At 36.4% G+C, this 27,230-nt stretch overlaps 1 protein-coding gene across 2 annotated transcripts; it reads right to left on the bottom strand.

The window, feature by feature from the left end:
- Window positions 1–991: 991 nt before the first annotated feature.
- Window positions 992–22,709, bottom strand: mocs1 (molybdenum cofactor synthesis 1). 2 transcript variants are annotated; one of them, XM_022673197.2, is made up of 11 exons: window positions 22,455–22,709; window positions 19,215–19,347; window positions 17,435–17,602; window positions 14,136–14,300; window positions 11,755–11,816; window positions 10,716–10,827; window positions 7,842–7,954; window positions 6,886–6,996; window positions 5,784–5,904; window positions 4,457–4,504; window positions 992–3,420 (listed from the first exon to the last, which is right to left on the bottom strand). In XM_022673197.2, the coding sequence occupies exons 1-11, from the start codon at window positions 22,626–22,628 to the stop codon at window positions 2,384–2,386; spliced, it is 2,244 nt and encodes a 747-aa protein (XP_022528918.1). In that variant the 5' UTR covers window positions 22,629–22,709; the 3' UTR covers window positions 992–2,383. The 2 variants fall into 2 exon arrangements, with proteins under 2 accessions (XP_022528918.1, XP_022528919.1); XM_022673198.2 differs by having other exon boundaries at window positions 3,282–3,420; window positions 4,442–4,504; window positions 22,455–22,707.
- Window positions 22,710–27,230: the final 4,521 nt, after the last annotated feature.

Genomic DNA, 27,230 nt, shown 5'->3' on the forward strand with positions numbered 1-27,230 from the left:
TTGAAATGCACAGTCATACAATTTAAAATACAGCAGTATATGCTATTATCTTTGTATTGCCCAACACTACTGGCTGTGTCCCAACTGCATAATTGCACACTAAAATGTGTACTGTATACTATTTTTATAGTATGGGTTTGGCAGGTTTGGCAGGTTAGAGCAAAAAATATGGACAAAGTAAATAGTTTTGTATTAACAATTTTTGTTTCTAATTTTGTTTCTGATGTGAGTAGCTCCTTTTGTGTTTTACAATGAGTTGTAGGATAATGGTTGTTCATTGTACCCACATTCAGAAACCATTTCTGAGTATGCATCATGGATTTTTATACACTTTTCTCTATACTACATACTTCATACTCAATAGCTATTTAGTATTAGTAATTTAAATTGTGTGCAGAGTGTGCAGCTGGGACACAGTTGCACCCCCTTCTTGGCATACTCATGAAAGTAGTATGGGTTACTTTGGGTTTCCTTTTAGACTGATAAACTGCCTGGCCAAAAAAAGGACACACTATTTGGTTGGACCGCATTCAATCCCGTGTTGCATTAATTTTTCCACAAAGATCTTGCAGCATTGACGATGGTAGAGTCTGATTGCTGCGCAAAGCCCAAAGATGGGTTAAGGTCTAGACTCTGTGGCGAACAATCCATGTGTGAAAATGATGATCTCATGCTCCCTGAACTCTTTCAAAATTCCAGCACCATGAATCCTAGTATTGTTATCTTGGAATATGCTCGTGCCATCAGGGACAAAAAAATCCATTGATGGAATTATATTCAGTATATTCGGGTAGTCAGGTGACCTCATTCTTTCAGCACATACTGTTGCTGAACCTAAACCTGACCAACTGCAGCATTAACCCCACATCATTTAAATAGTTACATCCAAGTGGCAGCTTTTTTTTGGCCAGGGAGTGTATTTTTAGAAATGCTGCTTAAAATGGGCCTACATTTCTCTCGAACAGTGACTTTCATTCAAACAACTCAAAGGTTTTGGGTAAATGATTTGTTTACTGATTTAATTACAAAGGAATTTGGAAATATTAGTGAAACTCCCCTTTAACATTATCAAAACATACTCACAGCACAAAAGAGTTTTACCCTGTTTCTATGGATATTCTCAGTTCAGTACATAGAAACTCCTCCATTAAATCAGTCCAGTTATTCAGGGCAGTGTTTGTTTCAGTCAGCTGCAAATGCAGTCAGCTGCAAATACATGAATACAGGTAGGAATACACTGGTGAGGGTTTCTGAGGCTACATTCACACAGAAGGTAAAAGTGGCTCAAATATGATTTTCTCACCATATTTAAAAGCAGACGTTTTATTTTAGGCTGTTTACACCATCGTTTAAAATCAGAGCTATATCCAATATTAGCCTGAACAGTTCACTTCTAAACTGCTGCACATATTCAGGAGAGTAATGCTTTACGTTGAAACTGCAATACATTACACAAAGTGCTTGAGACCCTGCTCTCTCGGACTCCTGGGGTATTGCTTTTCTCTTTCTCAATGTAGCTTGCATGGTTGCACACACATGGTTAACCATGGTGGCTGCTACCACGGATTGCCAGCCCATGGCAGCACCATTAGGGTCTATTCCCTCTTGTCAGCGGTCTTTCCATGCTGTCATAGGGTCTTTCCTCTGTTCTCAACTGTTCTCTTCACAGCAGTAACTAGCTTAACTAGATATCAAGTAATATAATACAAGAAATTTACATAATACATTGCAAATGCCCAACCTAATGCTGGAGCAAAGCTGCTATATTGAATTATATATTTTCAATATTTTTATTTCAAGGTTACTTGCACTTTAGTTTGTATTATTTATTGCGATTGCATGCATTGATGTTACAAATTTGTTTGATTAAGAGATCAAACTTAATTTTCAAATGGAGCCGCTGTCGTCCATGTCTCTGTCTACTCGCACCTATTTTTTTTATTATTCCTAGCATAAACGTCACAGTAATTTTCAGTGCAGCTGTTCAGGATGAGTCACATACCTACAAAATATATACTGGGTTTCAATACATAATGGGTTTTCAGTACATAAAAATTCAAAAAGTGGCCCAAATCAGAATTGAAAATGTCCGATTTAATGTGTTGTTTGCTTTTCACACAGCCACACATAACAAACAATAATATGTGTTAAATATGACGACAAAAAAAAAAAAAAAAAAAAAACTGTATCTGGGCCACCAATTTACCTTCACCTGCTGTGTGAACATAGCCCAAAGGCACGATGAAGACGTCAGTAAGAGCATTGGTAAGGGGAGCTGTATCAGCTTAGCTTTGTAACACTTTGAGGAAAGTACATGTAGCCACACTGAAGAACATTCATGGATGTTTTGTAGTTTGGTGTAGATGCTAGCTTAGCCGCTAGTTTAGCTGGTGCGCTGAAAGTCTCCTCTCTGTCCTCCTGTTTTGCTGAGCAGCTTGATGTCAGTAATAACGATGTCACGACTGACTGCTTTGCACATGTCGTAAAGAGCCAGGGCTGCTACGCTTACTGCTGTCAGCGCCTCCATCTCCACCCCCGTACGGCCTGTGGTCTGGCATGTCGCCATAACCATGGCCAAATGCCCTTCCTCCTGCAGCTCCATAGTGACGGTGGCGTGGTCCAGGGGCAGAGGGTGGCATAGAGGAATTAGAGAAGACGTCTGCTTAGCACCCATGATGCCTGCTAGCTGAGCCACGGCTAAAGCATCACCCTTGGAAAGCTGGTTGGCACGAACCAGCTTGAAAGCTTTAGGGCCGAGGATGACCCGAGCACTGGCTGTGGCTGTGCGGCGAGTCACTGCTTTATCTCCAACATTGACCATTGTGGCTTTGCCCTGTGCATCAGTGTGGGTTAAATGATCAGAAGTTTGATCTTGGTTTGGGAACTGGGGGTTTTCAGGACCATCAGAACTGTCAGGACCACCACCACTTTGGTGGTGACACTTCCTAATGTTCTGCTGCCTTGGTTTGAAGCATCCTAGTATGCTGCTGTGGGAACATAGACCCCTCAGTGACGTCGGTCTGAGACGGTCTACAGGTCTGTGTGCGTATCTCAGCTGTGCAAACAACTTCTCTGTGCGTGTTTCAGAAACATATTGATAATCAAAAACTGTCCTTGCATCATTTCTTAATACTCCAGGGACAGGCTGGCACCTTCCCAGATGGGCATGGTAAATCTTTACCGCCGTGTCAGTTTGAGAAGAGATTTTAGAAGAGTTTGTAGAGTAAAAATCATCTGTTGCAAAGGTGCTGTTAGTAAAGTCATCGCTATCTTGGCTACTCCAGTGTAGAAGGTTGTGGGGTCTTGGAGAACGTGGCACCTGGGGTGCTACTGGGCCAGAGAGAGCCATGCTAGGAGTGGAGAGAGGATGATCCCTTCGCTCGCCTCTTAACTCTGGCACAGGCTGACTGCATTCTCCAGCTGAGGAACAAGAAGGATAAAAAAGACAGTTAAACAGTTCCCCACTGATAATAAACTGTAAGGAAATGAAAAAAAAAATAGGCCTGAATAATAATATTCTAATTATTCATTCTTACAGAAATGTTTGGGTTAATGATGTGGAGCCTGTCCGACTGCTTTATTATCACTGAAAGTTGCTTTATGTCAATAATTCAGTTCAAAATGTGAAACTAATATATTATACAGATGATGTATTACACACAGAGAGTGATCTATTTTAAGTGTTTGTTTGTTTTATTGTTGATGATTTTACAGCTAATGATAACCCAAAATCAGTATCTCAGAAAATTAGAATATTATATAAACCCAATTGGTACTTTTGGCAGTGTGGCCAGTGTGCCAAATCCTGCTGGAAAATGAAATCTGCATCTTCATAAATGTTGTCAGCAGAGGAAAGCATGGAGATGCAGATTTAATTTTCCAGCAGAATTTGGCACACTGCCCACACTGCCAAAAGTACCAATTGGTCTTATATAATATTATAATTTTACTGCTTTTTGATTTTCCATTGGCTGTAAGCCATAATCATCAACAATATAAAGAATAGATCACTATGTGTGTAATACATTTATATAATATATACATTTTGAATGTTTTGTTAATTTTAATTTTTCTGTTATTTAAATCTCAAAATAGCATGCAGTCTGACACATAATTGCAGCAAAATGATAAACTAGAAAAATATATATTTATGTACAGTATGTGGCTGTAATATTATTTGCTCATACAGCATGCTTACATTGATGGTAAATCATGAGTTTAAAGATGAATATATTAAAATGACAATACTTCTATACGGAACTAGCTGTTTGCTTAATTTGATGATAGAGCTAAATGTCTTATCATACATCTTAACTAACATACATTTAATTAACTGCAAGAAAAATCAAATGTTTTAATTATGACATAAAGAATTAGTGCATAATTTAGAATGTTTTTGATGAATAAAACAAGTGTGAATGGGCCAGAGCCTATTACGTACAGCTGTGTCACCCACCAATGAGGATCATCGGCCTGTTCTTCATCTGGGATATATTGAACATGCCTGTTTAAAATAAGGACAAATGGTTACAATCATATACTTACAGAGGAAGAGGAAATGAGCGTGGCACGTAAAAGAAATCTGTATGTCTATTAGGCTGTGTGCTGTGCTGTACAGTGCAGTGAGGGAGCATTAGTGAAATGGAGCGAATCCTCCTCCATTAACAGGAGAGAAAGAGGTGGATTACAGCGAGATGGATGATGACCTGTGGAGTGTGTCTAAACCCTGTGGAGAGGAGAATGAGCCTCTTTATTTAAGCCACAGGGGAGGAAGATACAAACAGTAAATAGGAAAATAATAGGAGCAATTATTAAACAATGTCAGGTAAGAGATCGGGAGACCGCTTGTTTGAATCCTGGTCATGCAGCTTGCCATCAGCTGCCGGAGCACTAAGAGAGCACAATGGGTCTTGCGCTCTCTGGGTGGGTAGATGGCACTCTTTCTCATCATAACTCCAAAGGGTGATGTCGATCAGCACAAAGCGTCTGTGAGCTAATGTATCAAAACTGAGTCGCTGCACATTCCTCCGAGCACGCTGTGATGCTACCTGGCAATGATACAACAGCAGCAGTTTGAGAAGAGGTGGTGGCTGACTTCACGTGTGTCAGAGGAGGCTTCACCCTCCTTGTGTTGTAGCATCACTTGTGATGGGGGGATGTACAGTTGAGTAGCAGCTAAATGGGTGGCAAAATGTCAATAAAAAGGTTCCATGAAACTTGGCCTGTAACATTACAGAAATAATCTTTTAGGAACGTTCTGAAAACATATGTTTTGCCATACATATGTTAACACACAACGTCATTAAAACATTCTCATAACATTGCCAGCTATACAAATACTAATGTTACAGAAACGTTAAAAGTGATATTCCCAAAACTAAAAATTAGTGTCATTGCAGCGATGTTACCAGATAATAAAAAAAAAGTTAGATAAAAACATTCTAAGAACATCTAGAAAAAAATGTTTAGATTAAACATTCTAAGAATATTAACTGTAACATTCAGAAAATGTTCCATCAAAATGTTGGCTAGGTAGGCCTGCCACGATAATTACATTACTGATTAATAATTCTAATGTCCAAATAATCTAGATACTTTAAAGCTTCATTGCTCTTTAAAGGGTGTAGTTGCATTATTATGCTATTCTAGTATCATTATACCATATGATATAAACTGGTCTTATAATTTGACATTATTGCAATAAAAAAAATAAAGAATAGTTATTGTCTCAGGCCTACACGTGTGGATCTGCTCTGATAAGTGAATCTGTGTGTGTAGAATACCTGCATGCTGCTTCTTTTTCCTCCCCACTGCAGCTCCTATAATCTGCAGCAGCTCCTCATCCGACGCACCAGAGCGCAGACAGTCTCTCAGAGACACTTCAGAGTTCCCAAACAAACACACCTACAACACATGAACACACAAAGAGAGGTGTGGGTTTTCATCACTAATAATAGGAAAAACATACAAACTTGTATTTAATACATAATTGCAATTTAATCCAAAATATATTTTTTGTACTATCTGATCAGGATGCTTGATCAGATATTAAGGAAATATTCTAAGCATCTAGCATCTCCTGGGAGCAGTGCTTTAGCCAGTATTTTCTGCTCTGAACTGTCTATTAAGGGGTGGAAATCTGTTTGTTTTATGAAAACTGTATAATTCATATTTAATAATAATAATAATAATAATAATAATAATCTTTATTTATATAACACCTTTCATACATATAAATGCAGCTCAAAGTGCTTCACAATAAAATTAAATAAATCAGCAAAATGTAAAAGTAATATAAAACAATTAAAAAGTAACAATTTTATAAAATAGTAGGGAATAGGACATTTATATTAAAATAAAATATAAAATAAATTTTAACAAAAAATTATAGAATAAGTATAAGAACAGCACAAGCAAAAATAAATAAATAAAATAATTAAGTATAAGAGGAACAGAACTAGTAAAAAGAACGTTTTTAGCTGCTTTTTAAAGCTTGTGACACTAGATGCCTGACGAATATTAATTGGTAAAGAGTTCCTGTTCCTATTTGCCCTTTAAATACCCTAATTTGCCACTGGAATATAAGTTTCGCTGACAGGTCCAGGGATCAAACCTGACAGATATTCTCTAAAACCCTGAAATAATTTTGATACTTTTTTCATATATAAAAATTAAGCTCCCTAATTGAATTTTGACAGTTATGAGACACATTTAGTGCATATTGTTCCTATCTTCAATTCCATACATTCTATTACAGTGTAATTTCTAGGCTGATGGCTCCTTTATACAACAATTGATTTGATATCTAAACGAATGTATGTAAAAACTGACTGATTAGTACAGTGTTTTTTTATAAACACTCATGCAAATAATGAGCAATCATACCTTTAAGTTGCCATCAGCAGTGATGCGCAGACGGTTGCAGGAGCCACAGAAATGGTCTGACATGGAGGTGATGAATCCCAGCTGCCCTTGAAACCCTGGTACTCTGAATGCCTAAAAGCACACACACACACAGATAAACATCAATCAGAGAATCAAATAATCAATCAATAAACTGTCTCTAAAAGGTAAAATGTAGGTAATAAATTGGCAATTACTGGAAATTCCATTTCGTGCTCATGTAAAAATTCAGGAGTATCTCAATTAATTGAAAACATCAGAAACACTTAAGATAACAATGCAGTACCCACAGGTACATATAGCAGTGTGCCATACAAAAATACAGTAAATAATTTCATAATTCTTAAAACCCCTAAATAAATCCATTGTGAGATTTCAATTTAATTTGTAAAGCTTTAAAGGTATTTTTTGCAGATTTCTTTAGTATTGCAGTTTATATCAATGCACTAAATATCCTGCACTTTTAATATTGTGGGATTTATTGTTTGTTACATTACATTATTTTTATGTTCCATTGTCATTTTATGTTTTTTTTTTTTTCATTCTGTATTGTTATTGTTATACAAAACCAGTCTTGGTTTTCTGCTGTTTCTTTTGAATTGATTTGCAGTAGTATACCCTTAAAATTAATACGATATTTTTTCAATGTTTTTATCATAATCACAAATATACTCCTAAATATTGTTTTACGAGGTTTGGGCCATATCGCACACTCCTAGATGCAAACTGGCTCATATAAAGAATAAAACAATACTAATACTGTCTAAATCATCTCCAGAGTGGACATAGAGAGTATTAAAGACCTCTATCGTAATTTATCTTAAGCACAGAGCCACAACTAATAGCATCCTCTAATAGGTTCCAGTAAGAAACCAACATTAGAAATAATTCATGATTGTAATGATTTATTCAGCAGGAGAGTCTGGAGACTAGATGACCTTGGCTGTGCCCGTCTCGTCCCCAGGAAGCGTCTCCAGACTGGGCCACTGCTGCTTAATGCGATCCAGCATCTCCGCATAGCTCACCATCTTCTTAAAGTTCCACTTGTTGCCTGCAGAGGGAGGGAGTCAGACAGAACAGACACAGTTAACAAATACAAAGTGCAGGGATTTAATGAGAATTAATAAAATATCAGCTTTCATACTGTAGCACAATAGTTTATAATGGGTTTTAAGGATTTTTGATAAAATAGGGTAAAATATTAACAAGATCATTAAAAGATATTTTTTTATTGTATAAAAACAACAAAAAGAAAAAAGGAAAAACTGAAATAAAATAGTTTATATTATTTTTTATTAGGAAACACTTAACCATAGGGGATACATTAATTAACAATACTTACAGTTCATGCCAAAAGTTTGGACACACCTTCTCTTTTTCAATGTGTTTTCTTTATTTTCATGACTTTTTACATTGTAGATTCTCACTGAAGCATCAAAACTATGAATGAACACATGTGGAGTTTTATGTACTTAACAAAAATGACCTGACCTCCACAGTCACCGGACCTGAACCCAATCCAGATGGTTTGGGGTGAGCTGGAGCTCAGAGTAAAGAAGGCAAAGGGGCAACAAGTGCTAATAAACACCTCTGGGAACCCCTTCCTTCAAGACTGTTGGAAACCATTTCCGGTGACCACCTCTTGAAGCTCATTGGGAGAATGATGCCAAGAGTGTGCAAAGCAGTAATCAGAACAAAGGGTGGCTGTTTTGAAGGAACTAGAATATAAAACATGTTTTCAGTTATTTCACCGTTTTTTGTTAGTACATAAAACTCCACATGTGTTCATTCATAGTTTTGATGCTTCAGTGAGAATCTACAATGTAAATAATCATGAAAATAAAGAAAACGCATTGAAAAAGAGAAGGTGTGTCCAAAATTTTGGCCTGTACTGTACAACAAAATTATTATTATATACAACATTCTTAAGAATTAAAATGAAGTAGTGTACAATGTCTTAACAAGTGTCAATTCATTTTTAGGCCTGCAACAATTAGTCAATTATTTAATTTTTTCGACTACAAATTTAATTGTCGACTGATCGTTTTGTAACAGTACCGCATTACACAAAGTGCTGAGTCAGAAGCACAATGGGAGATGGGTAAATGTCTGACTCACACATATTATACTCAACTTGGTCTGTGTCTCCAAAAGTGCCCAAACACAACAGATTACACATTTACTCTCTAAATTTCAGTACTTTCCACGTTTAAAAAACAGCAAGACATTTTAATGCCTTTTAAATCTTATGATCAGCTGTTTCTATTGTTTTCAGAGATGGAGGACATGCCAGAAATAATCGCTGACTAATAGACTAAATGAAAAAAATAATCATCTAGAACTAGTAAACTTCCATAATAATAATAATTAGTTGCAGCCATATTAATTATTAGTTCAGACATTACATTTATAACCACTTAATAAAGAAACAGGATACAGTCTTTTTAAGAGACAATAAACAAATGTGTCCCAATACTTTTGTCCATATTGTGTATAAATTGCTTAATCGACACCCGAAATTCATAATGCAACCTAAGCAGAACCCACTTAGTATTTCATAATAAGCATCAAAGTGAAGTAAAGAGGGGAAATGAGTCATTATTTGCGCAAACTCTCCATCACAATCACTGACTGACAGCTGCTTTATAAAATCCCTCTAATAACAACTCAGAAAGACACAGGCTTCTTATTGACCTTTAAAGCTAATAAAAACTTCAGCCTTCACAAAAACTAAAATAAACCATCAAGTGACAGCTTCGCCCAAGCAGGAGAAAAAAAAAGAAATGCTTTAGTTTTTTTATTATCATTTTTAACATTCTACTCAACTTTTCAGTAGAACACATTTTGGTAGCCAAAATTTGATTTACAGAATATCTAAATCGTATCCAAATCACATGAAAAAAACAAATTTAAGTCAAGCCAACTGTGCCTTCTCTATCAAAAGTATGAGTATGGACTTTAAAAACTGACTTAAAAAGACTGTTTATTTGGATTAGATCTCACATTTGACAAACTTGAAATAACAGTAACAGTGTATTTCATAAATTAGATAAAAAAATCTCAGCTATATTGTCAGATCATAAATAAAAAATAGACCATTTAAAAATGATGAGTTTCTTTGATTTTACCAAATAAAAAACCTCTGGAATATAATCAAGAGGAAGGTGGATGATCACAAGCCATCAAACCAAGCAGATCTTGGTTTTACCTGATTTACCTTGGTTTTATCTATAAATAGCAAAATCAGAGAAACTGATTCAGAAACTGAAGTGGTCTGAAAAAATCCATATCCAAATCCATATATTTTTTAAGATTTGAAAATATTCAGATCCATAAATTACCTGAAGTATGTTAAGGTTAAGAAAAAAAAAAAAAACACAAAAATAAACTACATTAAATGCAAAAAAAATAGCTGGTGCAACACCACACAAATGTTTCTATTTTAAACAAAAAACAGCAACTATTTTTATCATTGCCCAATACAAATAAAAAAATTCAGGACATTAAGGAACTAAGACAAACAGATGAAATGTATGTTGTAAATCTGCCATGCTGGAGGTCCTGCCAGGCTAAACTGATTAATGATGACACACTTCTATTCATTCATCAATCACAGCTCGTGACTGGGTTCAAAGAGCACTCGGGCAAACGTAAGCTGCAGGCAGGAACAGTCATATCTATCTACTAACTACAAGTGTTAACCAGCCGAACACAAACATCAGAAACATACCAGCAAGTATGTACAGTCCATGTCTTTACATTCATACTCATTTTCAGTTACAAGGTGTGTTACACACATTTAATATTCTTACCATCAAAAGGCATGTACTCAATAAAGCGCACATCCAGAGGCTTCCTCTCAGTCAGAGCCACAAAATCCAACAGCTCATCTTCATTCAGGCCTCTCATTACCACACAGTTCACCTGCCACAAAAAAACAACATTTACTCCATGCTCTGTTTAAACATACCTTAAAACCATAACTAAACAGCTGAAGCTTTTATATACTTCAAATGTCGAGCAGAATGTAATAAAACATTTCAGCTATAACTTCTTATGCAAGTGAAGCTTTGAAATCCAATCAAATCAAGTTTACTGGTCACATTGCATGCCATTGTGCCTGTGTCTCTGTGCCTGTGTCTCTGTGCCTGTGTCTCTGTGCCTGTGTCTCTGTGCCTGTGTCTCTGTGCCTGTGTCTCTGTGCCTGTGTCGGTTTGATATCAAGTACAATAAAACTGTAAAAATTAGCTATAACTTCTTCTGCAAGCGAAGCTATGAAATCTAATGAAATCAAGTTTACTGGTCTCTGTGTCTGTCTCTGTGTCTGTCTCTGTGTCTGTCTCTGTGTCTGTCTCTGTGTCTGTCTCTGTGTCTGTCTCTGTGTCTGTCTCTGTGTCTGTCTCTGTGTCTGTCTCTGTGTCTGTCTCTGTCCAACATTGAGCAGAATAAATGAAAAATAAATTGCTATAACTTCTTATGCAAGTGAAGCTCTGAAATACAATCAAATCAAGTTTACTGGTCACATTGCATGCCATTGTAGCTGACTCTGTGTCTGGCTGACTCTGTGTCTGGCTGACTCTGTGTCTGGCTGACTCTGTGTCTGTCTGACTCTGTGTCTGTCTGACTCTGTGTCTGTCTGACTCTGTGTCTGTCTGACTCTGTGTCTGTCTGACTCTGTGTCTGTCTGACTCTGTGTCTGTCTGACTCTGTGTCTGTCTGAAAAACAGAATAGATACACAATAAACATAACCACAATTAAAGGAATGATGGCCATGATCATGTCTAAAGAAACAGATTTTAATGCAATATGATAGTGTTTATAGTAATAATCAAACATCAAAAAATATTTACCTTAACTGGGTTGTAACCCATTTTAATAGCCTTGTCAATCCCTTCCATCACCTTATGGAACCCTGCAGACAATATATATAAAAACATTTAAGTGGTTACCTGGTTCAGACCTTTTTTTTTTCTAAATAAAACTACACATATTTTTAGTCTGGAGAAATGATCAGAGTGTTTCTGCAGTTACTCCTTGTTTCCTCTGAGTATATACCAAATTAAACAGCACACAGTGGTCCTTCTGTTCTTGACACAAGAATAATATTTTAGATTTAACACATGACAACAGTAATAGCAGAACAAATCAAAATGTGTTACTGCAGCATGACTGGCCAACAAGGCTTTTTAACAAAGTTTTTTTAATGGCTATGTAATAGAGGTGTGCCATATAATATCGTATCCAACATATTTGTATTATTGTGAACGATATTATACCTTGAAATATGATGCCATATCACCCACCCCTAATTATCACATCAGGGTACTACTTTTTGCTGTTTTTATAAATAGAAAATTTCTCACTGTTCTTATTTCACATTATATATCTACTACTGAAATATTATATCTGTCCAGTATCATTTATTTTATTTTAATATGTGGAGATATTTGGAGTGCATTATTGTTAGTATCATGACATTCTGGGTCACTGAATTCTGTTACAAATCTGATATCTAATATCTCAGTTAGGGGTGTGCCACGTCATATTGAATGCAATAATAAACCGAATTTTTATTTTGTTGCAGTAGTATATCCTTTTTTTTTTTTAATTCAGTGTTTTGTCATATTGCCAAGAGTATCGTTATCTGAAAAAAACATGAAATATTGTGATATTATTTAAGGGCCATATCGCCCACCCTTACTATTTAAGCTAGCAATACATGGTAGATTAAACAAATGAGATATATGGTCTTTCCACAGTGCAAAATAAACAACTCATTAATTAATAATCCAGTTTCTCTGTGTTTGTGTGTGTGTGTTTGTGTGCACAAACACAATCCCCCTCCATGTCTTCCTGTCTACTGCTGTTACTTCTCCAGAGCCGCACTCCTCCATCTGTCTCCAGCACAGAGGTATCTGCCACCCAAGGCTCCAGCATTCTGTCTTTCCAGTTGGCATTTACAACAGTTCTGCTCGAGCAGCAACAAGATTACCTGCTTATCAGTGTTTCAATAAGCCTGAACCAGAGTGGCAGTTTAACTCTTTCCTGGGATTGTTTCTGGGTGTGAGATTACATTACACTTAGTCACTGGAACTCCAATTAGAGTCTCCCCTATAGTTGCCAACAGTATCTATAAATCCCCTTTTATTTAGGTGATATTCAGAGTAATGTTGTATTCACATGCTCGTCAAGTTGTACGTTTGTTTTTTGTTTTTTTCTAATATGCTTAATAACATACAGCTCTGAAAAAAATTAAGAGACCACTTTATTTTTTAATCAGTTTCTCTGATTTTGCTATTTATAGGTATATGATTGAGTAAAATAAAATGTTGTTTTATTCTATAAACTTCAGACAACGTTTCTTCCAAATTCCAAATAAGAATATTGTCATTTAGAGCATTTATTTGCAAATAAATAATAAATAATGCAAAGAAAACAAGTTCATAATCATGCAGTTTAAAGAGTTCAGAAATCAATATTTGGTGGAATAACCCTGTTTTTTTATCACAGTTTTCATGCATCTTGGCATGTTCTCCTCCACCAGTCTTATACACTGTTTTTGGATAACTTTATGCCTTTAACTTTATGCCAGCTTGGTTTGATGGCTGTGATCATCCATCAGAGGTTTTCAATTTGGTAAAATCAAAGAAACTCATCATCATTTTTAGGTGGTCTCTTATTTTTTTCCAGAGCTGTCTATGTTGTGTGTAGATGTATACTATGACTATTAAAACAAATGTACAAAAAGCGCATTAATATTTGGTATTTTACTGTTGTTTACATGCTCAGTCACATTGGAAGTTATTTACATCATAACTCTTTAAGGATCCCACTTCTGAGGGTGTTCATGTGGTGCTTCCTGTTGAGAAACTCATTTTTCTAATACAACTGACACCACATAAATGCAGCATAATCCCACAGATTATTATTTTTTTTAAATCATTATCTATCATTTATTGTTGTTTTCTCCGCTGTGTGTGTTTAAGTGTAGCACCTGTTGATGAGACTAAGGGACAGCTGATGTAAAAAAGAAATGCCCATGCATAGACAAGATTCTCAGTTTGTTTCTCTTTTCACCCCTCATAACAGTAATAAGCAAACCTCCCCAGTATAACCATGAATTTTCATACCATAAAACCGGTTACAACACCAGTGCAACACTAGTGGTGATTGTAAAACAAGTAATCCTGGTGTCTCAAAGAAGGACTCTCTTTTTGAACCAAGCGCTTACCTTTACGTCTAACTATGAACTCAAACTTGGCCGGCACCAAAGAGTCCAGACTGACGTTGAGCAGGTCCACTCCCGCCTTCTTCAGACCCGGCAACAGTCTGGCGAGGTTCATGCCATTAGTAGTTACAGCAATCGTCTTCAGACCTTCCAACTTCCTCATTTCCGCTGGAGACGTTGATGTTAACATATTAAAGAGCTTATCTTAGCAAACTCCACATTTAGGAAAATTGAGACTAAAGAAACACTATGTCTATGTATATGTCTTATCATTGCTGTCACACCAAAATATTGCATAGATTGTTTGGTCATTTTTACTGTCTAAATAGAAAAAATAAAAAGGCTCCAAAATTATTTGGACTAAAACTTAATACACTGATTTCCATTACAATATGGCCTATTACTACAGACACCTATTTGAACAGGCTTCTCTAGCTTAACAAAGAAACAGGAAACTATATAATAAACAAGTACTGACACTTTAGAACAAAGGCCATGGGTTAAAGAATTTTTAGTTTAACCGAAATGTGGTAGCAAGAAATAGAATCATATAAAGCACACAACATCAAGGCAAGGAAATATGTACTTTAAATGATCCGAAATTGCAAATCACACACACACTTCGGCTATTTTTTTCTGGACCCTGGTCGAGGCATTTTTAAAACCTGCTTTTCTGCTTCCAATCAAGCAAGTTAGAAAGAAACTAACACAGGTAGTGAGTGATAAACTAATGGGAGAACTATATAACAATGAATACACTTGACTTTGACCACTAAGTTTATACTCCTAAGTAAGAGATCACTCCCCTTCAGTTTCTGAACCAGTTTCTCTGACTTTGCTATTGATAGGTATATGTTTGAGGAAAATAAAGGGCCAACATTTCTCCCAAATGCCAAATAAAGATATTGTCATTTAGAGCATTTATTTGCAGAAAATGAGAAATGGCTGAAATAACAAAAACAATGCAGACCTTTCAGACCTTAAAAAATGCAAAGAAAACAATATTCAATATTCATAAAGTTTTAAGAGTTAAAAAAAAAATCAATATTTGGTGAAAAAACCCTGTTTTTTAATCACAGTTTTCATGCATCTTGGCATGTTCTCCTCCACCAGTCTTACACACTGCTTTTGGATAACTTTATGCTGCTCCTGGTGCAAAAATTCAAGCAGTTCAGCTTGGTTTGATGGCTTGTGATCATCCATCTTCCTCTTGATCATATTCCAGAGGTTTTCAATTTGGTAAAATCAGAGAACATCATCCTTTTTAAGTGGTCTCTTATTTTTTTTTACTGTAGGTTTGTAATTTCACCATCAAGAAGTGTGGGCATGAGAAACCCCACATATCAGAGAGTAATGCTAACCTCATCATACCCCACAGAAAATAAGTTTGATGTCTACTTTGGCCACATGTTGCTGCATTACCAAAAAGATTTAGAAAAACTATACTTCTTGAACCCGTATCTAAGAAATTTACATAAACCTACAAGTAGTCTCATGTGACATGGGACATGAACGCATGATGTGCATAACAACACATGACTGCTGACTTATCTAGCGAAGCCTCACCAAGACATTGGCATTATGCATGCTAATAAACTGAATATCACACATTACAGAGCTTCACAGATCTCCAGTTTAAAGCTCTGAGCTCAGCCCCTCACACTCATCTGTTACACCACTATTAATATTACTGTATTACCACACATCTTTATGTCTCAGAAAGCTGCCAATGGCAGAGAAGAAAAAAAATCATGCCCCTTAACATCCCTTATTCAATATTAATGTCAGAGAAGGCTATTTTAAGAGTGACTAACACTGACTAGAAACTATAATATTAATTAAATCTTTAAAGAATGCCATACAGATACTGAAAGGCTGCCTGGCACAATGTACTTTAATATTTTACTGCATTTTAAAACATTTGATTGAACTTGCCTGCTAAAAAAATACATAACACGTCACTGTGATTTTCTAATAAAGGAATATAATCTTCAGAACCTACAGTGCATATAGTAATATAAAATAAATACATTTTCTGTGTGCAAAAGAGAGACTTTAGTGTTAGATCCGTTAGAGGTTTGAAGGTTAAATATCCATTGCAGACTGAAGTGCATACTCACAGGCTTAGCAGGGCTGTCTGAATGAATTGGCTTTTAAAGACTTCATCCAAGACCACGCTTCACTGCTCCACTACCATTATATATCACAATGAAGAAACTGAAGAAATTTGGTGGCACAATTTCTAAACTGTTTCTAATACAGTTCTCAGAAAAATACAAACTCATCTTTCTGGTCTGTCACAATAATTATGTTATTGAGATATACAGCTCTCAAAAAATATAAGAGCACACTTAACAAATAATGAGTTTCTTTCATTTTACCAAATTGAAAACCTTTGGTATATATATAATTGGAATATAGGATGGATGATAACAAGCCATCGAACCAAGCTGAACTGCTTGAATTTTTGCACCAGGAGTGGCATAAATTTATCTAAAAGCAGTGTGTAAGACTGGTGGAGGAGAACATGACATGATGCATGAAAACTGTGATTAAAAAGCAGGGTTATTCCACCAAATATTGATTTCTGAACTCTTAAAGCTTTATGAATATGAACTTGTTTTCTTTGCATTATTTGAGGTCTGAAAGCTCTGCATCTTTTTTTTTATTTCAGCCATTTCTTATTTTCTACAAATAAATGCTCTAAATGACTATCTTTAGTTGACATTTTGAGAAATGTTGTCTGTAGTTTATAGAATAAAACAACAATGTTCATTTTACTTAAACATAAACCTATAAATAGCAAAATTAGAGAAACTGATTCAAAAACTGAAAAAAGGTGATCTCTTAATTATTTCCAGAGCTGTATATTTCTGGTGTATTGCTATCTTGGCAATGGAAAACACAGGTGGGCCTCTGACTGCACAGCAGCGTACAGACCCAACTTTTACATTAACAATAAACCGAATACAAAAAAAAAGAAATAAATAAATATATATATATATATATATATATATTTGATCAACACATTGATACTCTATAAATCAAGCTTTGTGGTGCACGGTTGACGCCTCCCCTATGGGTCACAAAAATAGAGCCCATAGTTTCACAATGTTAAAACCTTTCCACCAAGTTTCACTGCTTATGCTTCATTCCTTCTGAGTGAAACTATGTTTTTGATGAGTGTATGAAAATTATAGCAGTAGCTTAATGTGCACTTAAATGACAATAATATTGTTTAGCACAATTATTTCTTGTACACTATACTGTAAAAATGCCAAATAGGTATCACGTTGACTTACTGATAATGTGGAGAACATCAGGGCGGATAAGTGGCTCTCCTCCAGTCAGGCGGATCTTCTCCACCCCCTCTCTCACAAAGAGCCGAGCCAGAGTCAGCACCTCCTCTGTGGTCAAGAGCTGCCCTCTCGGAGTCAGTTTCACCCCCTCCTCTGGCATACAGTACTGACCTGAGGAAAAACACATTTATACTCTTTATCTACTAAATCTACTGTACGCATCTATTCATCTCTGTGATTCCTAAAGGTTTCCAAATCTAAAATATACTGTTGCTGTTTAAAGACATAGATGTACAGTAAAAAGTTGACACCTAAAATTTGCTGTTCTGCATTGTAGATTAATACTAAGTCATACAAACTATGAAGTAAAAACATATGGAAACAAAGTAGAACCTCTAGCTTAGATTTTTGGCATTTTCTCAGTCAGTTTTATGAGTCACCTGGAATTCAGGCTTTCAGTTAACAACTGTGCTGAACTCGTCAAGAGTTAATTACACAAATGTCTTGTCTCTTAATGTGTTTGAGAGCATCAGTTGTAAAGTAGTGAAGAGGTATAGTTGGTATACAGTGAATAGCTCTATTTGAGTAATGTTCTAATGCATACTATGTCAAGAACTACTTAACTAAGTAAAGAAAAAATAAGAAATAAAAGTCAGTCAATCTGAAGGAAACAAAAAAAAATCAAGAATTAAAAAAAAAAAATGTCACAAAGTCACAGTCACAAAGACCATCAAAACGGTATGATGAAACCGGCTCTCATCAGGACCACCCCAAGAAAGGAAGTTCTGTTCCACAGAATCAGTTTTCAGCCTCAGAAACAGCAAATACAGCAGTATGTTTGGTGTGTTTAGCAATTTTAAGTTACTACACGATTCCTTATGTGTTTCTTCATAATCTGGATGACTTTAGTATTAATTTACAATGTAGAAAAAATATAAATAATGAATAAGATAAGTCCACACTTTTGACTGATTTTTCATTTTCGTTGATCTGCATTAGCACACAAGAACCTCTCTCACGTCATGTGCACACTTTATGAAAAATGAAATAATAGAAATGCTACAAAATTACATTTTGTATATTTTCCTTTTTCTGAAAAGTTACTTCATTGGACATACACATTTGTTTAGGACAGCAACAAAACAGTATGACTGCCTGGCCAAAAAAAAAGTCGCCACCAAAAAAAGGCTCACACACTCTAATATTTTTTTGAACCACCTTCAGCTTTGATTGCAGCACACATTCTCTATGGCATTGTTTAGATAAGCTTCTGCAATGTCACTAGATTTATTTCAATCCAGCGTTTCACTCATTTTTAACCAAGATCTTGCAGCAGAATTGATGATGGTAGAGTCTGACCACTGCACAAAGCAGCTCTTCTCCATCCAGCACATCCCAAAGATTCTCAATGAGGTTAAGATCTGAACTCTGTGGTGAACTCTCTCAATCCATGTGTGAAAATGATGATCTCATGCTCCCTGAATCACTCTTTCACAACTCCAGCCTCATGAATCCTGACATTGTTATCTTGGAATATGTCTGTATAATCAGGGAAGAAAAAATCCATTGATCCAGGAATAACCTGGTCTATATTCAGTATATTCAGGTAGTCAGCTGACCTCATTCTTTCAGCACATACTGTTGCTGAAACTAAACCTGCAGACCAACTGCAGCATCATTAACCCCACATCATTTACTTACTTAAATCCAGGTGGCGACTTATTTTTTTGGTCAGGCAGTGTATAGTAATAAAGCACTACATTTCACCAGAAGAAGCACTTACAGCGCAGGTTGCATTTTTCTGTAAGAGATATTCGCAGATAGCTGTGTCTTCGTCCAAAAGAATCAGTGAGGAATTCTGAGAAAGGCAAGACGTCCTTCAGAACTCTCCTGCGACCACGTGCTACAACTAATTCCTGAATGCGAAAGCAAAAGAATAAAACATTAAAAGTGTTTTAAAGTATAATATATTTGAAAGTACCTTAGCCTAGTTCATTTCATATGTTTAGTAATAATACAACTACTACTACTAATAACAATAATAACTAATTAGAATTGTGTTAAATGTTGTAGGAACAAACTAACTCTACTAAGAAGCCTAAATGAGCCAAAACAGTGAAGACTGATTATCAGGCCAGTCAGGATTAACACCAGAAAGCATGCCAAGTTTGACTGGTGTTACAAACAAAATGTGCTACAGCTAGAACACTTTTACCAGCCTAAACTCCTGCACAGTTTGGCATTTACCTTCTGTGTAAACTAAAGTCATCTGCTCTGCAGGTTGTATAGATAACCTTTGCCCCGGTTATCAGGCCACTGAGGATTACACAATAATACATGCTACTAAAGTAAATACAACCAGACTGTAAGTCTCCTGAATGTTTGAGACGCCTCAAAAGAGCCCGAACAGTGGAGACTAAATATATACAGCTAGTCAGCTAACCAAAGAAACACCTGTAAAGCACTTAGCACTGGAGAACAGTGTGCAAGTTGCCTAAGCATTACAAAGCAAACAAAAAATGTACAGATTTTACTCATAGCTACCTGTTCTCTGCTGTACAGGTTGTATAGATAATTTTTGCAATTTCCAAAAAAAAAAAAACTGTTGGGAAAAACACCCAATGCTAACTTGTCACTTCTTCTGCACTTTGAAAAGAAAAACAATGGTAAAACACTACTAGTATTACTGCTAATGATAATATTAATAATGATTATATTATCAGAGACGTTAAACAAGTCTTGATTCACTGAATGTTTTTGAATATCATGAACAATATTATACTCTTAAATATTGTGCCATATCACCCAACCCTAATTCTAACATCAGGCTACTACTTTTTTGCTGCAAAAAAGAAAAATACAAAACCAAAATCTACAATATAAACACAGACCTGTTTTTAAACATTAATGCACTGTTTTAAAATGTAAACCACTAAAAACTAAACATATTTTAGTAATGTTTACATAGATACTGAAGACATTGCAAATTCCAATTTTGTTTATTTTTTTTTATGTTAGAATCATGAATTAGAGGGGGCGACAATATTGTATCATATGCAATAATATTGTAAAATACTGTACATTTTTTATTTATTCATGATTTTTTTTGTTATACTATTATTTTATACAAAATAAGGTCTTTGTATGTTATTGTTTACTACTAACTTTAACATTAACGTTTTTTGTTGTTTCTGTTTTTACTGAATGTATGAATTGCTTATGTGTACATTAAATAAAACGTTTTTTTATTTTTGTAATAGTATATTTGTCATATGCATTTTATTTAAATGTATGTAAATAGCCTGAACAGTAGAGGTATTATAATCCAGCCAATTAGGGTTAACAACCGAAAAACAGCATGCCACATTGCCCGAGTGCTACAGCATTAGACACTAGAGCCTAATCTCACTGTTAGGCTTGTTTACCTGCTCAGGTTCATATTTGGCCTCTTTTAGCTCAGTGTAAGCTGTGGTCCTCGGCTCTGCAGGTTGTATAAATAACAGTTGCCCTTTTTAAAGAACCCTATCAAATAACTCCTTTGCAAGGGGACCTAAAAGAGCCTAAACATTAATACTGCCCGAGGAGTGAAGACTGTAACAACTGGCAACCAGTTACACCATTTAACACTAGAGAACAGCATGCCAAGCTGCCCAAGTTTAACAGACCACATGTGCTACAGTACTGACAAAACTAAACTAAACATACTGGCTAAACTCAGTTTAAGCCAGTATGCATAACCTTTTTTCCTTTCTAAAGAAGCTTTGAAAAATGGTTTACAGTCACCTAAACTGCCCTAAATATACAATTAAAGTGATTACAACCAGATTTTAGATCAAGTATTTAAAAGTCCTAAAACAGCCTGAACTGTGGCGAATGATTACCAGGCCAGTCAGGATTAACTGTGACAAGTTGCCCAAGTGCTACAGAACAAACACTCTTCACAGCCTAAACTCAGACCTTTAGGCTTGTTTTTTTTGCTTTGCTTTTTGTTAGCTGAAGTCCTCTAACCTGCATTCTGTATACAGTACCAGTCAAAAGTTTGGACACACCTTCTCTTTCAATGTTTTTCTTAATTATATTTATTTTCTTCTATGTATATTAAATTAATATTAAAGGCATGAAAACAATTAAGGGACTTATATGGAATTAAGTAGTAATTTGAGATATTGAGCTGAAGCTTCACATCATAAAGAAAAAGCAGCAACTATTGTTCAGCACCCCCAGGAACTCTGAGAATCTATACCAGGTGACTCTTCCTCATGAAGACACTGAGATTAAAACATCAAGAGTGTGCAGATCTGTCCTCAAAGATAAATGTGGCTACTTCTTTAGATTAATTTCAAAGTATAAAACATATCCTGGTTTGTTTAACACTTTTTGTTTATAGAACAATTCTGCACGACATTGTTCCTGTAGAGCTTAAATATAGTTTTTAATATTCAAAATTTACAATGTAAGAAAAACATGCAAGAACTTACAAAAAGAAAAAAAAAACATTAAACGAGAAGAAGTGTGTCAAAAACTTAGACTGGTGCTGTATATATATATATATATATATATATATATATATATATATATATATATATATATATATATATATATATACACATTGCCCTTTCAAAAATAACTGTATAAAATAAACCATTTGAAAACTTGTCATGTGCTTTAATAATAATAATAATAATAATAATAATAATAATAATAATAATAATAATAATAATAATAATAATATTAGACGATGATAAAGTTGCTAAAAAAAGGAAAAAGGGAAAAAAGGACCTAAAAATACAATAAACAGTGCTTAATAATAATTAGAGCAGTCAGGATTACGTAACAATAATGTTACATTAGTTATATTAAGTAACTGTTTGTAACTAAAGTGACTACAACCTGTTTTTAAAGTCATGAGAGTTCATGTATAAGAGGCCTAAAAAGAGTCTGAACTCTGGAGAATGATTACCAGATCAGTCAAGATTTTAATTTTACAGCATTAGCTCTGTTTCCAGACTTTATTGGGTATTACCTGCTCAGGCTGGGGTCTCTCTGGTATCTCAGGGTAAGCTGCATGTCTCTGGTTCTCCTCTTTGGTTCTGCCGGAGTAGCGGAAGCACTGCAGCGTGTTGGCCGCGGTCCGCAGGGCCTGGGCGGGGTGCGTGCTGTAGATAAGCCGGGAGCACAGGCCGCTGTGGAGGGCCATATCAGTGCAGGACTCCCCGGCTCAGCTCTGACCCGGAGCTTATCATCACTCTCCCCATCTGAAGCTCCTCAGCAGATCAACTTCACTCCCCTTCTACTCCACCGACACGAGAGAGGGAGGGTCACTGCTCCGCCAATCAGCTGCGACACGCAGGGCATTTCGGGAAATGTAGTTCGGAGATGTTTTTTAATGTTTTAAAGAGACACTGGACCAAATTTATACACAGCTCTGAAAAAATATTAACATACCACTTTAGTTTATGAATTAGTTTATCTGATTTTGCTATTTATAGGTATATGTTTCTCCCAAATTCCAAATTAAAATATTGTTCATTTAGAGAATTTATTTGCAAATAAGTAAATAAATAAAGTGTGAAATAACAAAAAAGGATGCAGAGCTTTCAGACCTCAAATAATGCAAAGAAAACAAGTTCATATTCATTAAGCTTTAAGAGTTCAGAAATCAATATATGGTGTAATAACCCTGGTTTTTAAGGACAGTTTTCATGCATCTTGGCTTATTCACCTCCACCAGTCTAACACACTGCTATTGGATAACTTCATGCCACTCCTGGTGCAAAAACTCAAGCAGTTCAGTTTGGTTTGATGGCTTGTGATCATCCATCCTCATCTTGATTATATTGCAGAGGTTTCCAATTTGGTAAAATAAATAAAAAAAATTAATTCTTACTTTTTTATTTAACTGTATAAGACCATACATAATTTATTTTAGTTTTTTTTTTCTATTTTTGTTTTTTTATTTTGTTTGTAATAGTGAATAAATCTGACATTTTGAAAGAAATACTCTGGGTGCCTGAAAGGGTTAACAGAGAACAAACATGTTCATACTGTCATATTTTCCACTGAAGGTTATTGTTAGGGCTTTATTGGCAGTACCTCAAATAAACAGTGTCTGATATTGAGACCTGAACAGCACAAACCTCTTTAAATTCATATACTATTTCTGGAATTTCTGTCTTTGGATCACTTCAAAGCATTTGCTCTATAGTGAGGTCTGGATACTGTATTGTCCAGACTTTGTTCTGTTTCAGCAGTTCTGATCTTGATCTGCTTATGTGATTTAGATTACTGTTTTACTGCATGGTAACCTTTGAACACTACAGCTACCAGTGTTTTAGAGGAAAAACTTGTGATTGAAAAAAATCATTCAAACATAAACGTTGCAAAAGCAAAGGGTTTTTAAGGGTTCTGAAGTAATCTAGTGGTTCAGTGCAAGACAATAACATTTTAAAGAACCAACCGAATGTTTAAATGCTTTCTTAAAACTTTCTTTGCCTGGGCAGAAGACTCTTCTCAGCTGGTAAACCTTTATAAAGCTATCTACAGAAGCTTTAAAAAGTGATTCTAATACATTCAAGTAAATTAATTAGAACCTGTTTGCTACCAGTCAGTGTACAGATGAATACATATAACTACAAATAAAACATATAATGTTTGTTACTTTTGGGAATTCAGAATGAGCACTCTTTACCGGCATTTGTGCAAAGTGCACGCTTTTAAGCACTGTATGTATTTTTCCTAAGAGTTTGGTGCATTTTTATTACTCAGTACTAAATTCGCTGTTAATCACTTTGTGCTATTTATAGTTAAAAACGAGTTGAAGCATGCTTTCTGAATCACAAGCAGCAATGCTTATGTGGTGATCCTGAGAAACACTTCAGTTTAACAGTAGTGAATTAAACTATTTAGAGACAGAATTCAGCTGGTTTCTTACCAAGAAAAGCTAAAGTTCTACATTTAAACAGCTCAGTCTGGGTGTTCAGCCTTCCCAGCCTATTAATGCACCTCAATGTGTTTACTTTTCTGGGTAAAATAGTTTCATTGATCGCCTAATATAAAGCTGAATATTTCTGAGGTATAAAAATAGCTTATGGAGCAAAAATTTTAATTTTGGGCAGGGTCATGGCCAGGCTGCAGTTGCACAATGTTAAAATTGTTACTAAATGTCAAAAATCAAGCCCATAATGAAATATTATTTAAATAAGTGAGAACCTATAAATTATTTGCCCACAGTAATATATACACACTTTTTTCCAACAGATATTCCTGTTTATCTGCATCCAGCAAAAATAAACTGCAGTACTTTGCATTTGTACCATAACTCTAAATAAAATAATCTGACTGTAGTTTTTTTGAGATGCCCTAAAGGACACTGGCAGATGCCCAAACAGAAACTTAAAGGTGCCCAAAATTATACTTGGAGAAGCCCAAAATAACATATGGAGATGCCCGAGTGGACACTTGGAGAAGCCCAAAATGACATTTGGAGATGCCCAAAGGGACACTTGGAGATGCCCAAAGGGACACTTGGAGATGTCCAAAATGACACTTGGAGATGCCCAAAATGACACTTGGAGATGCCCAAAAGGATATTTGGAGATGCCCAAATGGACACTTGGAGATGCCCAAAGAGACACTTGGAGATGCCCAAAATGACATTTGGAGATGCCCAAATGGACACTTGGAGATGCCCAAAGAGACACTTGGAGATGCCCAAAATGACATTTGGAGATGCCCAAAATGACATTTGGAGATGCTCAAAGGGACGCTTGGAGATGCCCAAAGTGACAGTTGAAGATGCCCAACATGACACTTGGAGATGCCCAAAGGGACACCTGGAGATGCCCAAAATGACACTTGGAGATGCCCAAAATGACATTTGGAGATGCCCAAAGGGACACTTGGAGATGCCCAAAGTGACAGTTGAAGATGCCCAAAGGGGCACTTGGAGATGCCCAAAATGACATTTGGAGATGCCCAAAGTGACACTTTGAGATGCCCAAAATGATATTTGGAGATGCCCAGAGGGACACTTGGAGATGTCCAAAATGACATTTAAAGATGCCCAAAGGGACTCTTGGAGATGCCCAAAATGACACTTGGAGATGCCCAAATGGACACTTGGAGATGCCCAAAGGGACACTTGGAGATGCCCAAAGAGACACTTGGATATGCCCAAAATGATATTTGGAGATGCCCAAAAGGACAGTTGAAGATTCCCAAAGGAACACTTGGAGATGCCCAAAATGACACCTGGAGATGCCCAAAATGACACTTGGAGATGCCCAAAATGACATTTGGAGATGCCCAAAGGGACACTTGGAGATGCCCAAAGGGACACTTGAAGATGCCCAAAATGACATTTGGAGATGCCCAAAATGACACTTGGAGATGCCCAAAATGACATTTGGAGATGCCCAAAGGGACACTTGGAGATGCCCAAAGGGACACTTGGAGATGTCCAAAATGACACTTGGAGATGCCCAAAATGACACTTGGAGATGCCCAAAATGACATTTGGAGATGCCCAAAGGGACACTTGGAGATGCCAAAAATGGCACTTACAGATGCCCAAAGGGACACTTGAAGATGCCCAAAATGACATTTGGAGATGCCCAAAATGACACTTAGAGATGCCCAAAATGACATTTGGAGATGCCCAAAGGGACACTTGGAGATGTCCAAAATGACACTTGGAGATGCCCAAAATGACACTTGGAGATGCCCAAAAGGATATTTGGAGATGCCCAAATGGACACTTGGAGATGCCCAAAATGACACTTGGAGATGCCCAAAATGACATTTGGAGATGTCCAGAGGGACACTTGGAGATGCCCAAAAGGACAGTTGAAGATTCCCAAAGGGACACTTGGAGATGCCCAAAGGGACACTTGGAGATGCCCAAAGGGACACTTGGAGATGTCCAAAATGACACTTGGAGATGCCCAAAATGACATTTGGAGATGCCCAAAGGGACACTTGGAGATGCCCAAAGGGACACTTGGAGATGCCAAAAATGACACTTACAGATGCCCAAAGGGACACTTGAAGATGCCCAAAATGACACTTGGAGATGCCCAAAGAAACACTTGGAAATGCCCAAAATGACATTTGGAGATGCCCAAAATGACATTTGGAGATGCCCAAAATGACACTTGGAGATGCCCAAAATGACATTTGGAGATGCCCAAAGGGACACTTGGAGATGCCCAAAGTGACAGTTGAAGATGCCCAAAGGGGCACTTGGAGATACCCAAAATGACACTTGGAGATGCCCAAAATGACACTTTGAGATGCCCAAAAGGATATTTGGAGATGCCCAAATGGACACTTGGAGATGCCCAAAGGGACACTTGGAGATGCCCAAAGAGACACTTGGATATGCCCAAAATGATATTTGGAGATGCCCAAATGGACACCTGGAAATGCCCAAATGGACACCTGGAGCTGCCCAAAAGGACAGTTGAAGATTCCCAAAGCGACACTTGGAGATGCCCAAAGGGACTCTTGGAGATGTCCAAAATGACACTTGGAGATGCCCAAAATGACATTTGGAGATGCCCAAAGGAACACTTGGAGATGCCCAAAGGGACACTTGGAGATGCCAAAAATGACACTTACAGATGCCCAAAGGGACACTTGAAGATGCCCAAAATGACATTTGGAGATGCCCAAAATGACACTTGGAGATGCCCAAAATGACATTTGGAGATGCCCAAAGGGACACTTGGTGATGTCCAAAATGACACTTGGAGATGCCCAAAATGACACTTGGAGATGCCCAAAAGGATATTTGGAGATG

The sequence above is a fragment of the Astyanax mexicanus genome, chromosome 14 (assembly GCF_023375975.1).
Source record: "Astyanax mexicanus isolate ESR-SI-001 chromosome 14, AstMex3_surface, whole genome shotgun sequence".
In the NCBI taxonomy this organism is placed as follows: domain Eukaryota; kingdom Metazoa; phylum Chordata; class Actinopteri; order Characiformes; family Acestrorhamphidae; genus Astyanax; species Astyanax mexicanus.

What these genes read in the sequence shown, in the direction of transcription:
- mocs1 (XM_022673197.2), bottom strand. Translation starts at nt 22,628, where the DNA reads ATGGCCCTCCACAGCGGCCTGTGCTCCCGGCTTATCTACAGCACGCAC. An exon ending in TGATGTTCTCCACATTATCA is followed by an intron (nt 14,301 to 17,434) that starts GTAAGTCAACGT and finishes CAACGTCTCCAG; the next exon opens with CGGAAATGAGGAAGTTGGAA. An exon ending in CAGGCCGATGATCCTCATTG is followed by an intron (nt 3,421 to 4,456) that starts GTGGGTGACACA and finishes CTTGTTCCTCAG; the next exon opens with CTGGAGAATGCAGTCAGCCT.